We start from the raw sequence: 15761 nt of genomic DNA, 5'->3' as shown, positions 1-15761 counted from the left end.
CACTATCCGCTTCCCCGGCATGGGGGGTAGCGGCGGGGATGGGTGGGCGGGGAGAGAGATGAGAACTGGAGAGTGAGGTACAAAACCTCCCTGTCAAAAACAATAAACAAACAAAAACAACCCAACAAAAAAAACCTCTCTGTCCTGCGTCCTGTGGGGCAGCAGCTGCAGAGGGGTACCTGGAAATGGGGGGGGGGGGATGAGGGGAGCACACAGGGCGCTGGGCTGGGTCCTCCCCCGGTGGAAAAGCTGGCGGGGAGGACGCGGCTGAGTCACTGCGGGCCCCTCGCTTCAGCTCGGACTAGCGCCTCTGCCAGGCCCGGCCCGGGGGAGGCCACAAGGCTTCCAGTGCGCCGCCGTCCGGGAATGTGACCAGCTGACCAGGGAGGGGGCCGGCAGGAAGTGAGGCCACCCGGCCGCCTCCGCCCGGTTCCGGGGTGGGGGGTCCCAGGCCGCACCGCGCCCCCCTCCCTCCCTGCTCCCGCAGCTGCGGCATGACGTCAGCAGCCGGGTTTGGGGCAGTTGCCATGGAGACAGGGGCAGGCTCAGGAGGGACCCCATTCTTCCTTGAAGCCGCCCCTTGCCCGGGTTATTTTTAGCGTCTGTTTACCTCAATCCTGGGCGGCCCTGCGGTGGGGCGGGGCTGGACCGGAGACTCCCGGGAAAGCGGCTGGCCTGGCATACCACTGAGCTGGGCAGCACAGGTGGCGGGACCTCCTGACCCACACAAGTGCACCAGTTTTGGCGTGTAGAGGGTATTAGAGGCCGCGGGATCTGGGGCCACGCAAGCGGGCAGAGTTCCATTCCTAGCTGCCCCGAGCTGGCTATGCTGCGGGCCCCATCACCCTTGAGACCTGGGTTCTTTCCCATGTCCAGAACAGACTTCAGGGCTGCCATAAGTCCAGATAATCCCCTGGCTCTTATCAGCCAGCCTCTCCCCCACCCCATTTGAGGTGGCCCCTCTCCCTTTGCTCAAGGGGATCTGCTCTTTCCCTTCCCCCACCCCCAGCAGGGGAGATCTTGCCTATTCACCCCCTGGAATTGTCACTTAGATTGATATTCTGATGGTCATCTGGACCAACAGTTATACATCCTGGTCCCTGTGGCAGAAGCCCAGAGAAAGAAAATTGATGGGACAGTCAGCCTACTCTGAGTCCAGCCCACCTACTCAGTTCCAGAATCCCAGGGAACCCCCACCCTGCCCCATTCTCAGAGGGCAGAACCCCACCTGCTGATACAATCAGAAAGTAAGGAATGGAAAAGGAAATTGTCTATGAGGTAGAGGAGTTGGGGTAGATAGAGACTTGAAATCTACTCCTCCAGCAGCTCAGGATCTACCTGTATCTGGGCAACCCAGTTCAATCAGCCCCCAACTCATAATCAGCTCCTGCCTTCCTTCATTGCTTTGGTGCAGGGCGCAGAGGGTACAGCAGTGAGCAAAGCAGACAGGCCTCAGCCCCCAGAGTTCACAATCTGGTTGGAAGACAGACCCTAAAGCAGAACTGACAACTGAGTTATGTGGCCTCAGGGATCAGAGAGAGGAAACTATGAGGCACCTTAAAGGGGGACCCAATCCAAGGCAGGCTTCTTGGAGGAAGAAGTAGTAGGGTAAGACTTGAAAAAAGAGAGGGAGCTGGTCAGGCTGAGAGTAGTGGGAAGAGGATTTAGAATCAATGAGAGCTGCTGCTTAAATGCTGAAGAGCCTTACAGGCATGGAGAGAATTCACAGTATCTGGAACAGAACGATCATGGGGGGAACAGAGGACTGTGAGGGGAGGAGGAAGGTATATGAGGGAAGGGACAGAGCCTGAAGGTCTTGTGGGTCATGTTAGAGAGTCTGGACTTTATCCTTGGGGTAGAGGAATGCCCATGGATGTTTCACAAGAGTTAGAATAGAGGGAAGTTAAAGATTTAGAGTCCTGGGGTTTGAATCCTGGCCCTACCACTTAACAGCTGTGTAATCTTGGGCAGATTAATAATTGTTAATAACATCAGTTAACATTTGTTGTGTGTTTACAGTGAGGTACTGTGTCCACCCCAACTTCTGTACTCCACATACAATTCTCCCTTCCCTGAACACTCCCAGTAGAGGAAGTATCTCATTTCATCCTCCCAACAGCCCTGTGAGATAGTTGTTATTATTATTGTCGTTATCCTCGTTTTACAGATGGATATCTGCAGCCCCAAAAGGTTAAGAAATGTCTTGCCCAAAGTCACACAGCCAGTTAGCCTCAGGTTTCTCATCTGTGAAGTGGGGCTAATAGGACACACCCCATAGGTTTGTTGCCAGAATTAAATGAGATGATGTTTGTTAATTAAACACAGTGCCTGGCATAGAAAGCACTTGATAAAGGACAGTTTTTAGCATTGTCAGGTGACTGGAATTTCCAGAGGGGCAATGCTGTTATTGAATAGATCATTGTGGGTTAGCACGGAGACAGGTAACCCAATAGGAAGCTGCTGTAGGGTTCTAGGTGAGAATTGGTGATGGCTTGGCCTTGAGTTCTAGCTATGGGGGTGGAGGTGAGGGGGCAGATTCCAGAGAGGGCAGGAGTGGGTGGCTGAGTAGATGTGGGGGTAACAGAGGCTGAGGGACCCACGATGATTCCTAGTTTCTGTCTTGAACAACTGGATAAATAGATGGTGGGGCTGTCGTGGAGAGGTTAAGACTGGGGAGAGTCAGGTTTGAGGAGGAAAGTGGTGACTTTAGTTTGGGGACTTCAAACTTAGCACAACCCTAATAACCCACTCCACATTGTCACTCAGCTTCCAGGAGGTATCAAGCAGGCAGCTGGATAAACAGGCCTGGTGCTCAGAAGAACGGTTTGGGCAAGGAAAAGATATGGAAGCTGGCAACATTTAGATGGCATTAAGCTGTGGGAGATGTACCCAGCCCATGAGTGGGGAGGATGAGGCCCATTCGGGGATGGGGAGAAAGACAGATCCTCTGGGAAAATAAGATGTGCAGCCAGAGAGATAGGTGGAAAGCCAGAGGCATGTTGCCTCTTGAAATCCAAGACAAGGAAAGGCTCAAGGAAGAGGAAGAGAACTACACAGTGAAAAGCTTTGCTGAGATCAAGCAGGATAAGGACCAAACATTGGACACTGGATTCAGCAATGGGGAAGTCACTGGTGACCTTCTCCCGACCAGTCAGGGGAGTACTGGGTACAGAAGCTGGACCAGGATAGGAAGAAGAGTGGGTGGGTTTAGAGAGGAAATGGAGGTAGACACCTCTTCAAGAAACTTGGCTCTAAAAGAGCCAAATAGGGTGAGGGGTAGGGTAGCTAGAAAGAGACTGGGAGTCCACAGAGGGGTAATTTCTTTTTGTAGTTATTTATTTAAAGTTAACTTTATACTGAAATATAATATTCACACAGAAAGGGTACATGTCCTAAGTGTACAGCTCACAAGACATTTTCACAAAGGAACACACCCATATAGGATCAGGAAATAGAACCCAGATTAGGAAACAGAACATAATCAGTACCCTGTCAGCCCCCTTGTGCTCCCTTCCAGTCACTACTCCCCAGGGGTAGTGTCACTACTATTAATAGTCACTACTATTCTGACTCTGTCACCATAGATTAAGTTTAACTGTTTTTGAACTTTATATCAAGGAATTCAAACATATATCCTCTCTTGTGGTCTTGCTTTTTTCACTCAACATTATGTCTGTAGGATTCATCCGTATCGTTGCATGTGGTTGTATATTGTTCATTCTTTTTGTTGTATAGCATTGCATTATCTACTGATGGGCATTTGGATAGTTTCCAGGGTTGTTTTTATCTTTTTTGTGGGAGTGACTTGAGCTTGTTTGAGGCTTGTGGAGAAAGTTTGCAACACTCATCTTCCATGGGAAGGGAGAGAGATGGCTAAGGTCACACATGAGGATTTCCCGCATGGGAAACAAAAGCCTGGCTGAGGCTGAGATTTGCTCTTTTCCAGCCCAGCTGCTGTGCCAAGACCTCTGGCAGCTCCCGCCAGCCTGTGCACAGGTGCAGAGAAGGCAGGGGGTTGGGTTGCCCAGGGTTGGTTTCTGCCAGGTAAGAGAGAAGCCCAGGGTGCTGGGGATATTGGTAGCAGGCGAGCAAGCTGGAGTGGTGGCTGCAGATCCAGGCTGGGGAGAAGGGTGTGCAAGGAAGGTAGGGAAGAGAAGGTAGGAGGGAACTGGCAGAGTGAAAGGAAGCAGAGGCGGATTGTGAGCTCTGTGCAGGGCGATGTCTGTGCAATTCCGGCTGTTATCTCCAGAGACTTGCATAGGGTTGTCACTTAGTAAATAGTTGAATAAATGAGCTGAGGGCTCAAGAGGTCACAGGTACAAGGCAGGTGAGGTGGGGGTGATGGAGATGTGGTTCTGATTTAGGAAAGGGGCATTCCAGAGCCAGGTGATGAGACTGGGCTGTTCTCATGGAGGGTGGCTGCAGGGAGCAGAGAGGCCAGTGTTGGGTGGGCAATCCATGGGAATGCATAGCTGCCAGCATAGGGTGCACAGCACCCAGTCTTCAAGGAGGGAGGGGGAGATAGCATTTCTCAAACTAGGATCCTTGGACATCTTGCATCTGAATCTGTAAGGGGGTGGTGGGCTGGTTGGAAATGCAGACCCCTGGGCCCACCCCAGCCTCTTGGGGAAAAAGTAAGCCCAGTGCAGCAGAATTGAGCATGGTGGCTATGGGGGCCTTTATCCAGGCTAGAGTTGGATAGGGATAGTCAATGAAGAGATACTGGGGGCAGGAAAGGGCCAACACCAAGGGGATTCAGTCCATGTGAGGTGGGGGCCAGAAGGATGGGGCCTCTGCCCTAGGATGCAGCTTCTGCCAGAGAGAAGGGCCTGATTGGGCAATGGGACCGGATCCTCTACCCTGTGGCCTGGGGGTAGAGAGGGTGTCCAGACTGAGCATCCCCTCTGAGGGTGGAGGGATGGGGGTGGTGCATGGTGCTATGGGACTCTCTGCACCCAGCTGCTTCTCTTCTCTCGGCGGCAACACATAATATGGGGTTGATCCAGTCCCCCACTTTTAGCTCCTTCTCAGCCTCCAAACCCCCTCATGCTCAGTGCTTCTCTGCCGTCCTTTGGCACAGTCCCTCCACTCAGCACCCCCAGCCCTTCCTTCCACTCTCTCAGCCCCTGCTCTCTAGCCTTCACACACTCAGAACCCCAACTCTAAGCCCTCTGTGTCCAGCTCTCCCTCAGCACCCCTCAACAGCCACTCCATGAGGCCCCTGTGCTAACTGCACCCAATTCAGCCCCACCCGGTGTCCTCACTCTGTTTATCCCTCCATATTCACCGCTGCCCTCGACTCCCTTTACCCACACTCCTGACCCAGCCGAGAAGACCCCCGTAAGTCCCCTGCCTGAGGGGAACCTCCAGTCACCCCTCCCAGAGGCTGGGAGGGGGGCCAAGGGCCCGGTGCCCCCGTGGTCCGGCCGGTCCCGCCCCATCCCGGCGGGCTGAGTCAGGCGGCAGGAACTGGGCGGGGGGCGGCGCCGGGAGGAGCTGAAGCAGGAGCCAGAGTCGCTGGGAGCGAGCGCGGAGCCCAGCCCGGCCGGCACCGAGTGGCCCTGGGCCGGCGGGAACACGGGGGGCAAGCGCGGGGCTTGGAGGGCTGTCCCGGACCTACCATGAACTCCAAGAAGAGAGGTAGGACCTGGTCCGGGGCTGCGGAGGCTCCGGGGCTGGTCCCAGGGGGCTGCGGGCCGCGTTCTGGGGGCCTGGGGCGCGTGTTTCGCCGGAGCGGTGTGGGGGTCTGCGGAGGATCTCTTCCTGCTAAGGTCACGGGCGAAGGCTGCTGTCTGTGACTCAGTTTCCCGGTTGGAGTCTCAGGAAAGTGGAGGGGGCGGGGCACTTCTCGGCACTGCCCCCCACCCTGGGAATCCCCCGGCTCTGGGCATCGGGAGGGCTCTGGCGTCTGGGCGCCTCGGAGCGGGTGGGGGCTGGAGGGGAGCAGCTTCCGCGGGGCGGGCCGGTGTAGGGAGCCCAACCTGCACAGGCCGGGCCTGCCAGGCAGCTCCGCTGGGCTCAAAGCACGCACCCCGCCCCGCCCCGTGACCTCCTGCGGCCTCTTGGGGTGTGGGCGTGGGAGCTCCTGGTCCACTTGGGGGGAGGAGGTCAGGGCAGGGCTGGGGAGCCCGCCCCACCCCCGGGTAAACAGGCGCTTCCGCACATTCTTCGCACGCCCCTCCCCTTTCCTGCCCCTTCCCAGCCCGGGGAGGGTCCCAGTGCGACCCCCCTTCCTGCCCCGCGCGGCAGGCGGAGCCTGCACCTCTGCAGGAAGTGGGGGTGTAGCCGAGGCCACGCTGAGTCCGACACCGAGTCACCCGCGGCCGCCCTGTCATAAGCACCAGGGCCGCTGGGGTTCGGACTCCAGCCTCAGGCCGTGGCCGGCAGGACTGAGATACAGAGTCTGGGCCGCGGGGAGGGGGCTTCAAGGGCCTGATTGGCGCTGGACACCCGCCCTCGCCACCCCCAGGGAGCCCCGCGCGGACTCGTTCCATGATGTCCCTGTCGGTGCGGCCGCAGCGCCGCCTGCTCAGCGCCCGGGTCAGTAGGAGCCAGTCCTTCGCAGGCGTCCTCGGCAGCCAGGAGCGGGGGCCCAGGTACGCGGCAGAGGGGGGCTAATGGGGTCAAGAGAGTCTGACCGGGTTGGAGTGTGCAAGTGAGGGTTTGGGGGATGACTTCTTGCCCCTTCCTGAGTGCAGTCTCTTCTTCAGGAGCTTCCCAGCCTTCAGTCCCCCGGGGCCCCCACGGAAGCCCCCAGCACTCTCCCGAGTGTCCAAGATGTTTTCAGTGGCGCACCCGGCCCCCAAGGTCCCGCAGCCTGAGCGGCTGGACCTGGTGTACGCGGCACTCAAGCGAGGCCTGACGTAAGCAGTGCCCTCCCAATGCCTTGTCCCATGATCCCTCCCTAAGTCCTCATTCCCTTTCTGCTAGTAGGAACCTTCCCCAGCCTCACACCCTCTCCTCACTGCCTGTTCCCTGGGCAGGTAGAAGCTGGAGAGGTAAGATAACTCTTGTGGTCACCCCTTTCCCCAGGGCCTATTTGGAAGTGCACCAGCAGGAACAGGAGAAACTCCAAAGACAGATAAGGGAGTCCAAGAGGAATTCCCGCCTGGTAAGTGAAGGGTTCGCATCCTGTATGCCCAGGATTAATATGCCCTTTGCTCTTGTGGTGTGGGGGGCTGGGCAGCACCAGCCCTGGGTGACATCAGAGCTGTTTTCTGGGGTGACTTAGTCCAGGTGTGACTAGAAAAGTGGGTATCAGGAAAGGCTGGGGAGTTTCTCTCCTCAGCTTTCCCAGGCTGCATGTACTTTCTGCCTGGGACCCAGTGCCTGTCCATGGGAGCTTCCAGTGGGTTGGGTCAAACCCCACAGACATGGACAGCAGAAGATTATGTTGTAGTGGTACTGAGGGAGAGCCATGGTTCTTCCTGGGGAACAGGTCAGGGCTTCCCAGAGGAAGAAACATTTCTGCTGGGTCTTGAAGCATGAACAGGAGTTCCCCGGTAGAGGGAACCATGCATGAGGAGGCACAGAGCTCTCTTCCTAGGGGTTGTAGAAAAGGCAGTGGGCCAGGGGAGGGATCCCATGGAAGAGGTGGGGGGAAGAGTACTAGAGGGGTCTTGGGGACCAAATCTATGACACCAGCAAAGACCAGGCACGTGGGAAGGTAGGTCAGTCCCTCCTTTGACTGGAATGGCTGTGGACCGTGGTGTGAGAGGGAGGAAGGCTGTGATGAAAAGGAGCTAGGTAGGTCTGGGTGAGCAACTGCCCCTGCTGGAGTACTTCCCCTACCTCCTAATGCCCCCCTCATCTCTACCCGCAGGGCTTCCTGTATGACTTGGACAAGGTGAGTGTATAGAGAACGGTGTTGAAAGAGGTTGGCTCAGGGGGAGGTAAAGGGCCCTGGGCCTCAGGCTTCTCCTAACGCACCTCTCCCCCAGCAAGTCAAGTCCATTGAACGCTTCCTACGACGGCTGGAGTTCCACGCCAGCAAGGTACTTGTGCAGCATGCGTGTGTGCTTGCAGCGTGGGGTGGGGGATTGGGTATCACAGGGAGATGGGATGATGCTAGGCCCTGGGTGAGCAACCCCAGTAGTGAGTCTCAATCCCCCCTCTGCCACCCCACTCATCTGCCCAGATCGACGAGCTGTATGAGGCATACTGTGTCCAGCGGCGTCTCCGGGATGGCGCCTACAACATGGTCCGTGCCTACAGCACCGGCTCCCCAGGGAGCCGTGAGGCCCGGGACAGCCTGGCCGAGGCTACTCGGGGGCATCGGGAGTACACAGAGGTGAGGGATGTGTGCCAGTGAGGCAGAGGCACAGAGTGTGGCAGAGCTGGTGAGAGGGGACTGGTTCTTGACCTCCTCCTGTCCCTGCCCATCCCCCTCAGAGCATGTGCCTGCTGGAGAGCGAGCTGGAAGCACAGCTGGGAGAGTTCCATCTCCGGATGAAAGGTACCAAGTGGTGAGGCTGACTGGTGGCGGGGAGAGGGAGGTGTGTGCCTGAGACCCCTGGACCCCGTTCATCTCCTTCTCCCCCACTCCCAGGGCTGGCCGGCTTCGCCAGGCTATGTGTGGGCGATCAGTATGAGGTAGGAGGATGGGCAGGGAAGGGCTGGGATGGCAGGGTCGCAACACCAAGGGCTGCTTCATCCTGCCTCTTCCCCTAGATCTGCATGAAATATGGGCGTCAGCGCTGGAAACTACGGGGCCGCATAGAGGGTAGTGGAAAGCAGGTGTGGGACAGTGAGGAAACCGTCTTTCTTCCTCTGCTCACGGAGTTCCTGTCCATCAAGGTGATGTCTCTGCCCAGAACCATAGGACACCAAGATCCTGTGACTCTATGACCCTGTGAACCCCTTATGATCCTCATGACCCTGAGACCCTTATCCCTGTGACCCGCATCTGGTTCCATGGCCCTGTGAATGTGTGACCCCTTGACCTTCATGACCCTGTGATTTCCTTGTGACCTCCTGACCTTGTGAATATATGACCCCTGAACTCTCATGAGGCTGTGACTCCCACGACCTCGATGACTACAAATTTAGACCCCTGTGGTCCCCATGCTCCCAGGCTGCTTCGGGCCTCCATGGCCCCATTACCCTGAGAACTCCATTCCCTGTAACTTCCTCATGGCCCGATGACCCTGTGACTGTCACATAACCTCTATGCAAATTCAGACCTCTGATCTCCCACAATCTCATGACCCCTACACCCTTGTGACCCCACCATGCATTCTTGGCTACAGGTGACAGAACTGAAGGGCCTGGCCAACCATGTGGTTGTAGGCAGCGTCTCCTGTGAGACCAAGGATCTGTTCGCCGCCCTGCCCCAGGTTGTAGCTGTGGACATTAATGACCTTGGCACCATCAAGCTCAGCCTGGAAGTCACGTGGAGGTTGGTGGGGCTGAGGGGCTTGGAGACGGGGCTGGGGCTTGATGTTAGCACCTGCTAACAGCTTCTTCCCTCTCCAGTCCCTTCGACAAGGATGACCAGCCCTCAGCCGCTTCTACTGTCAACAAGGCCTCCACAGTCACCAAGCGCTTCTCCACCTACAGCCAGAGCCCACCAGACACGCCCTCACTTCGGGAACAGGCCTTCTATGTGAGTCACATCCCGGGCTCAGCCCCCCACCCAGGGGTTTGCTGGGGGTGATCCTGAGATGTCCTTTTCTTTCTCCTAGAATATGCTGAGGCGGCAGGAGGAGCTGGAGAATGGGACAGCGTGGTCCCTGTCATCCGAATCTTCCGATGACTCCTCTAGCCCACAGCTCTCAGGCACTGCGCGCCACTCCTCAGCCCCCAGGCCCCTGGTGCAGCAGCCTGAGCCTCTGCCCATCCAGGTTGCCTTCCGTAGGGCTGAGACCTCCACTTCTGGGACTGTGGATGAGGAGAGGGCCATGGCCCCAGCCCTGGCCAATGGGCATGCCCCCTACAGCCGGACTCTGAGCCATATCAGCGAGGCCAGTGTGGATGCTGCCCTGGCTGAGGCTTCAGTGGAGGCTGCAGGCCTAGAAAGTCTAGTCCGGGGACCCAGCCCACCTGCACCCCCAGATCCCACACATGGGGAGCACCCTAGTCCTGTCCTTTCTGCCCTGGACCCTGGCCATTCTGCCACAAGCCCCACTCTCAGTACAACAGGCCCCGCCCACACATCTACAGACCCTGCCCCCTCTGCACACCTAGACTCAGTTAACAAGAGCATAAATTCTAGCTCTCCTGAATTGCCAGACCCCACCCACACCACTACAAGCTCCACCTCTAGTGCCGTAAGCCCTACCCATAGTGCTCCAAGCCTCACTCACACTACCACAAGTTCTACCCACAAGACTGTGGTCTCTACCGTCACTATTACAGGCCCTACCCCCAGTACCACAGGGCCAGTCCAGACCACCACAAGTCCCACCCACAAGCCAATGCTTTCTACCCTCACTCCTGCAGCTCCTGCCCCCAATACTACAGACCCAGTCCAGACCACTACAAGCCTCAGCCACACTGTCACAAACCTGACACACACTGTCACAAGCCCCACCAGCAAGCACATGATCTCTACCCTCTCTACTGCAGGCCCTACCCCCAGTACCACAGACCCAGCCCAGACTACCACAAGCCCCACCCATACTACCACTAGCACCACCCACACTACTGCAAGCCCTACCCACACCACCATAAGCCCCACCCACACTGCTACAAGCCCCACCCATACCACAATAAGCCCTGCCCATTCCGTAATAAGCCCCGCCCACACTACTGCAAGCTCTACCTACACCACCGCAAGCAGTACCCACACTACTGCAACCCCTACTCACACAGCCAGGATTTCAACTCACACCGCTACACCCAATGCTAAGGACCCAGTCCAGATCACCAGGAGTCCTACCCATTCTGTCACAAGTCCCACCCTTATAACTGTAAGCCCTTCCACTTTTCTAGACCTTGACACGCTCTCCAACCCCTCTGCAAACACAGACCCTCCCCTCCCAGGCATCGACCCCCTGTCCTGTAGCTACGCAGCCTCCACTTCCTGCACTCAGGCAGACCCCATAGCCCTCAGCACCTCCCACCCAAGTCCTACCTGTTCCAGTTGGGAACCCCTCACAAGCCCTTCCCCAAGACTCCCAGAAGCCATCCATCAGAGCCCAAGTCCCCCTCCCTCACCCCTAGCCCCTGTGACCCAGCATTCAGACCCTAGAGTGGCCAGGGCTGCCCAGGCCCCAGTTCCAGGGGCAGCTGGAGGTGCTGGGGACAGGAAACTGGAAGAGGCACTGGGGGCCCTAATGGCTGCCCTGGATGACTATCGTGGCCAGTTTCCTGAGCTGCAGGGCCTGGAGCAGGAGGTGACCCGGCTGGAGAGTCTGCTTATGGTGAGGAGGGCTGGGCTGGTTTGCGGCAGCGCAGGGAGGGCAGCCAGGCAGGGGCGACAGCTCTGACGCCCTTCACAACCCCAGCAGAGACAAGGCCTGACTCGCAGCCGGACCTCCAGTCTTAGCATCACTGTGGAGCATGCCCTGGAGAGCTTCAGCTTCCTCAATGAAGATGAAGATAATGACAGTCCTGGGGACAGGTGAGAGGGGCTAGGAGCGGGGGAAGAGGGGAGGTGAGTAGCAGGTGAAGGAGAAAGGCGAGAAAGGGGAACAGGTGAGGTGAGGCCAGGGGGAGCACGTAAAGAGAGCAGTAAGATGGGTGGTGGGCTCGAGGGAGGTGGGTGGGAGGGGATGGACTTGCTGGCAGGTACATCTGTGTTCACCCCTCCCATGTACCCCTCGTGTGTCCTTGTTGCTCATGTTTTCAATCCCATCTGTATCCCCAGTGCTTCTGGTCACCTTCCTCCTCATCCCTGCAGTGTCTGCCTCCTCCGTCGGTCCCCACCAGCTCCTGAGCCTCCAGCTCCTCCTCTCTTCCTTGGCCTCACCTTGAACCTACCCTGTGAACGAGCCTTTACTGTGCCTCCCCATGCATCCTGTGCCCCCCAGCATCAACCCCCTCTGTCTGGACCCCAGCTTTCCCAGAGACCCTGGTCCCTTGGCTCTTTGTCCCAGAGTGGCCTTTGCCGATTCCCAGTTGAAGGTCATGCCCGGCCCCTCCTCCCTCCGCTGCTGCCCAGGTTATGGCCCCGTGCCCTGCGCCCCTTGGGCCGCAACCCCTTGCAGTCCACATTGCGTAGACCATCCCGCCTGCAACCCTACTCCCGCCCATCCAAGCCCCGGCGGCCCCAGAGGTCCCAGCAGTCCTAGCTGGAGGTAGCCCTGGGCAGACAGGCTCTGGAGACCCCTGCTACCACCTGCTGGTCCCAGCCCTTTCCTCCTTCTGGAAGTCCTCCGTGAACTTACCCATTGTCTGTTGTTTGTGCATGATGTGTTCTTCTGTTCTGGGATGGGGGGAACTTAATAAAAATACTCTGGTGACCAGATGATGATGTGTGCTCCTGGGGCGTTTGACCCCATTTTTCTCTCAGGCCCCCAAACAGCCCGGAGCCTGGGGCTGAGGACAGCCTCGACTCACCTAGTGCCCGACCCCTCAGCACGGAGTGTCCAGCTCTGGACACTGCCTTGGTCCAGCACCTGTACCACTGCAGCCGCCTCCTGCTGGTGAGGCTAGTGGTATTCCCCCACCCTTCCCTTGTAGCCCCTTCCCCCAGGGAGCCCTACACTTCAATCCTGGCCCTCCACACCTCCTCTGAGTTCCACTCCCCAATGTCCCAGGGCCTGGCTCTTGCTGAATGGAACACCTCCCACACTCTGGCTCCCCCAAGTCTCTCCCGATGCATGCAGGGACTTGTAGTCCCTGGTCTCCACCCTCTCTAAGCTCTGTCTTGAGGTCTGAGCTACCTGGCCACCCCTATTCTCCAGAAACTGGGCACATTTGGGCCCCTGCGCTGCCAGGAGGCATGGGCCCTGGAGCGGCTACTGCGGGAGGCCCGAGTGCTCGAAGCAGTATGTGAGCTTAGCAGGCGATGGGAAATCCCTGCCACCTCTGCCCAGGAAGGTAAAAGCTGTGTGGGCTCTGGCTCGTGTCTGCCCCAAAGTTCCTCCCTTGCCCTATCCCACCTACGCGCCTGTCTCCCCACCGGCTCGTTCTGTTGCTGACAGTTTCCTGCACCTCCTCACAGTGGTGCAGTTCTCGGCCTCCCGGCCCGGCTTCCTGACCTTCTGGGACCAATGTACAGAGGGACTCAGCCCCTTCATCTGCCCTGTGGAGCGGGTGCTCCTCACCTTCTGCAATCAGTACGGCGCCCGTCTCTCCCTGCGCCAGCCAGGCTTAGCCGAGGCTGGTGAGTGGGCTGCCTACCTGCCCCCTCTGCTCTCCTTTCTCAGATCCCCAGTGATGGGACCTCAGGGAAAGCCAGGTCAGCCCACAGAGACATGCTGAGATGAGCACTGGGAAGAAACATCTAAGGCTCATGCCTCAGCACAAAAGGGCCCAGATTGGACCCTTTTGTGCTGGGTCCCTGGACCTGCGCATGGGGTGGGAGCACTCTTCCCTCTAAGGACCCAGGTCCATCCACACCCTGAGACCTGCGGCACTGCCTCCCACAGTGTGTGTCAAGTTCCTGGAGGATGCCCTGGGGCAGAAGCTGCCCCGGAGGCCCCAGTCAGGCCCTGGAGAGCAGCTCACCGTCTTCCAGTTCTGGAGTTACGTCGAAGCCTTGGACAGTTCCTCCATGGAGGCCTATGTGACCGAGACTGCCGAGGAGGGTGAGGCAGTAGCCCTGGTCACAAAGTGGCCTGATGCTATGGGTGGGTCTGAAGGTGTGAATTCAGGACCTGAAGGTACAAAAGAACCCACCCCGGGAGGCTCTTTGCCCTGCCAGCTTGTTCCAACTGACACCCCCCTGGCCCGGCTTCCTTCTTTCAGTGTTACTGGTGCGGAATCTGAACTCAGATGACCAGGCTGTTGTGCTGAAAGCCCTGAGGTTGGCACCTGAGGGGCGGCTTCGAAGGGATGGGCTCCGGGCCCTCAGCTCCCTGCTTGTCCATGGCAACAACAAGGTCATGGCTGCTGTCAGCACTCAGCTCCGGAGCCTGTCACTGGGCCCTACCTTCCGGGAAAGGGTAAGAGTCGGGCAGGGCTCCCTGAGGGCAAAGGCTGGGGTCCCAGGCTCCCAGTGTCTGGCTAAGTCTGCCCTCCCACCCTTAACCAGGCCCTACTCTGCTTCCTGGACCAGCTCGAGGATGAGGATGTGCAGACGAGAGTGGCTGGCTGCTTGGCCCTGGGCTGCATCAAGGTGACCCCTTTCTCTCCCCTCCCAGCTCCCCAAGCCCTGGGTCCTGAGCCCTTCTCACCTGCTCCACTGGGCCCACCTCAATGCTCTCTCCCCTGGTAGGCTCCTGAAGGCATCGAGCCCCTGGTGTACCTGTGCCAAACGGACACAGAAGCCGTGAGGGAAGCAGCTCGGCAGAGCCTGCAGCAATGCGGTGAGACTGGGGAATGGGAGATATGGGTCAAGTTGAGTTCTATGACATTTTGGCTGCTGGGAATAGGGGTGAGATGGGGTCAGGGGTGGGAGGGCCAGGGCGGGGCTAGGGCCTCTCCTGACCCCATCTTTATCCATTACAGGGGAAGAGGGACAGTCTGCCCATCGACGGCTGGAGGAGTCACTGGATGCCCTGCCCCGCATCTTCGGGCCCGGCAGCATGGCCAGCACGGCATTTTAAACTCCCCACCCACCGGCCCCCAGTGCCCCTTCCCCCCACTTTCAGGGCTTACCAGGCACTGGCAGGGAGGGTGAGGGCTGGCTCCAGACACTCCTCCCTCACAGATTCCTATCAATGAAAATCTAATATATTCTCCTTTTGTCCTCGGGGTGGGAAGAGTCAGTGCCGCAGTCAAGTGCCTCCCAGCCTTGGCTCAGCACACTTGCCATAGATCGGTGTCCCGGGCCTGGCCGTCCTGCCTCTGCCCTGCCACGTCCCTTGGTTTTGTATTTTATTTACAGAGTTTTACAGAAAATAAAAAAGCCAAATGCCTTTCCTACATAGCCTGGACTGGTGCACTACTGACCTTCTGCTCCAGCACACTCTGGCTGTGGCCCTGACACTAGTGTGCCCACACTCCAACCGTGACAATGCCATGTGCTTTTGCCCTGGAAATCCAGATGGAGGAGAGCCCAGAGGCTGGAACTGGGCTTGGAAAAGAGGGCAGAGGAAGAGGGTGGTGGAGTGTTGCTGAGGAGGCCCGGCCTGCAGGTGGGTGTACCCTGAGCCTGGAAGCTGTGGGCCTAGACTGGAGCCAAACTGTGGAGTTGGCCTAGAGAAGGCCCAAAGGGTGCCAGTCCTGGGAGTGGCTCCCTAGGAGCCAGCTCACTTGGCCAGGAGGCAAAGAGGAAGCAGGCAGGAAAAGGTGTGGTGGTGGCTGGAGCTTCTGGCCACCAGGGAGCAGCAGAACCCCGTCAGGGAATGCCAGGCTTCTGGGTCTTCGCCTCAGCCCAGGCAGCTTCCTACAGAAGGCGCTGAGCACAAGGAGCTCCTTGAGCACAAGGAGCTCCTTGAGCGCTGGGTAGTTGTGAGGAGATTCTTGCAGAGGCGAAGAGCTGGGGCCTGGGAGGCAGGAGACCCGGATGGCTGCTCTGTGACTCTAAACAGAAAGTCCCTCCTCTCCCTGAGCCACCTCCTCTCTGTAATAACAAACCTGACTAAACCCTGTGACCTCCCCACATCTGGTAGACTTGTGCTGCTTCAGGAAAGAGGGCTCCAGGGAGAGGGCTCACGTGAGTTTATTAACCCCAGAAAGTTAAGTGTTCAATGGGAGGAACCTGAGGGTAG

The 15761-nt window shown here is 58.0% G+C and overlaps 1 protein-coding gene across 9 annotated transcripts in view; it reads left to right on the top strand.

The window, feature by feature from the left end:
- RIPOR1 (RHO family interacting cell polarization regulator 1) overlaps positions 1-14975 on the top strand; it is a 31133-nt gene extending 16158 nt beyond the window's left edge. For 3 of the 9 annotated variants that reach the window (XM_082368834.1, XM_082368836.1, XM_082368833.1), the window contains exons 2-22: positions 6470-6596; positions 6711-6863; positions 7033-7111; positions 7823-7846; positions 7941-7994; positions 8138-8290; positions 8392-8455; positions 8549-8592; positions 8671-8796; positions 9249-9397; positions 9475-9604; positions 9684-11363; positions 11448-11563; positions 12455-12587; positions 12849-12984; positions 13109-13270; positions 13536-13694; positions 13855-14051; positions 14141-14224; positions 14324-14414; positions 14557-14975. In XM_082368834.1, coding sequence (XP_082224960.1) covers positions 6493-6596; positions 6711-6863; positions 7033-7111; positions 7823-7846; positions 7941-7994; positions 8138-8290; positions 8392-8455; positions 8549-8592; positions 8671-8796; positions 9249-9397; positions 9475-9604; positions 9684-11363; positions 11448-11563; positions 12455-12587; positions 12849-12984; positions 13109-13270; positions 13536-13694; positions 13855-14051; positions 14141-14224; positions 14324-14414; positions 14557-14654 — 3936 coding nt within the window. In that variant the 5' untranslated portion in view covers positions 6470-6492 and the 3' untranslated portion in view covers positions 14655-14975. Of the gene's footprint in view, positions 1-2571; positions 5641-6469; positions 6597-6710; positions 6864-7032; positions 7112-7822; positions 7847-7940; positions 7995-8137; positions 8291-8391; positions 8456-8548; positions 8593-8670; positions 8797-9248; positions 9398-9474; positions 9605-9683; positions 11364-11447; positions 11564-11809; positions 12430-12454; positions 12588-12848; positions 12985-13108; positions 13271-13535; positions 13695-13854; positions 14052-14140; positions 14225-14323; positions 14415-14556 lie in introns of those variants that run through there. The other 6 variants (XM_082368835.1, XM_082368832.1, XM_082368831.1 and 3 more) reach the window with 6 other exon arrangements.
- The last annotated feature ends 786 nt before the right edge of the window (positions 14976-15761 follow it).

Source organism: Balaenoptera borealis (assembly GCF_965194805.1).
Source record: "Balaenoptera borealis genome assembly, chromosome: 19".
Lineage (NCBI taxonomy): Eukaryota > Metazoa > Chordata > Mammalia > Artiodactyla > Balaenopteridae > Balaenoptera > Balaenoptera borealis.
This window is presented reverse-complemented; position numbering and strand designations above follow the sequence as displayed.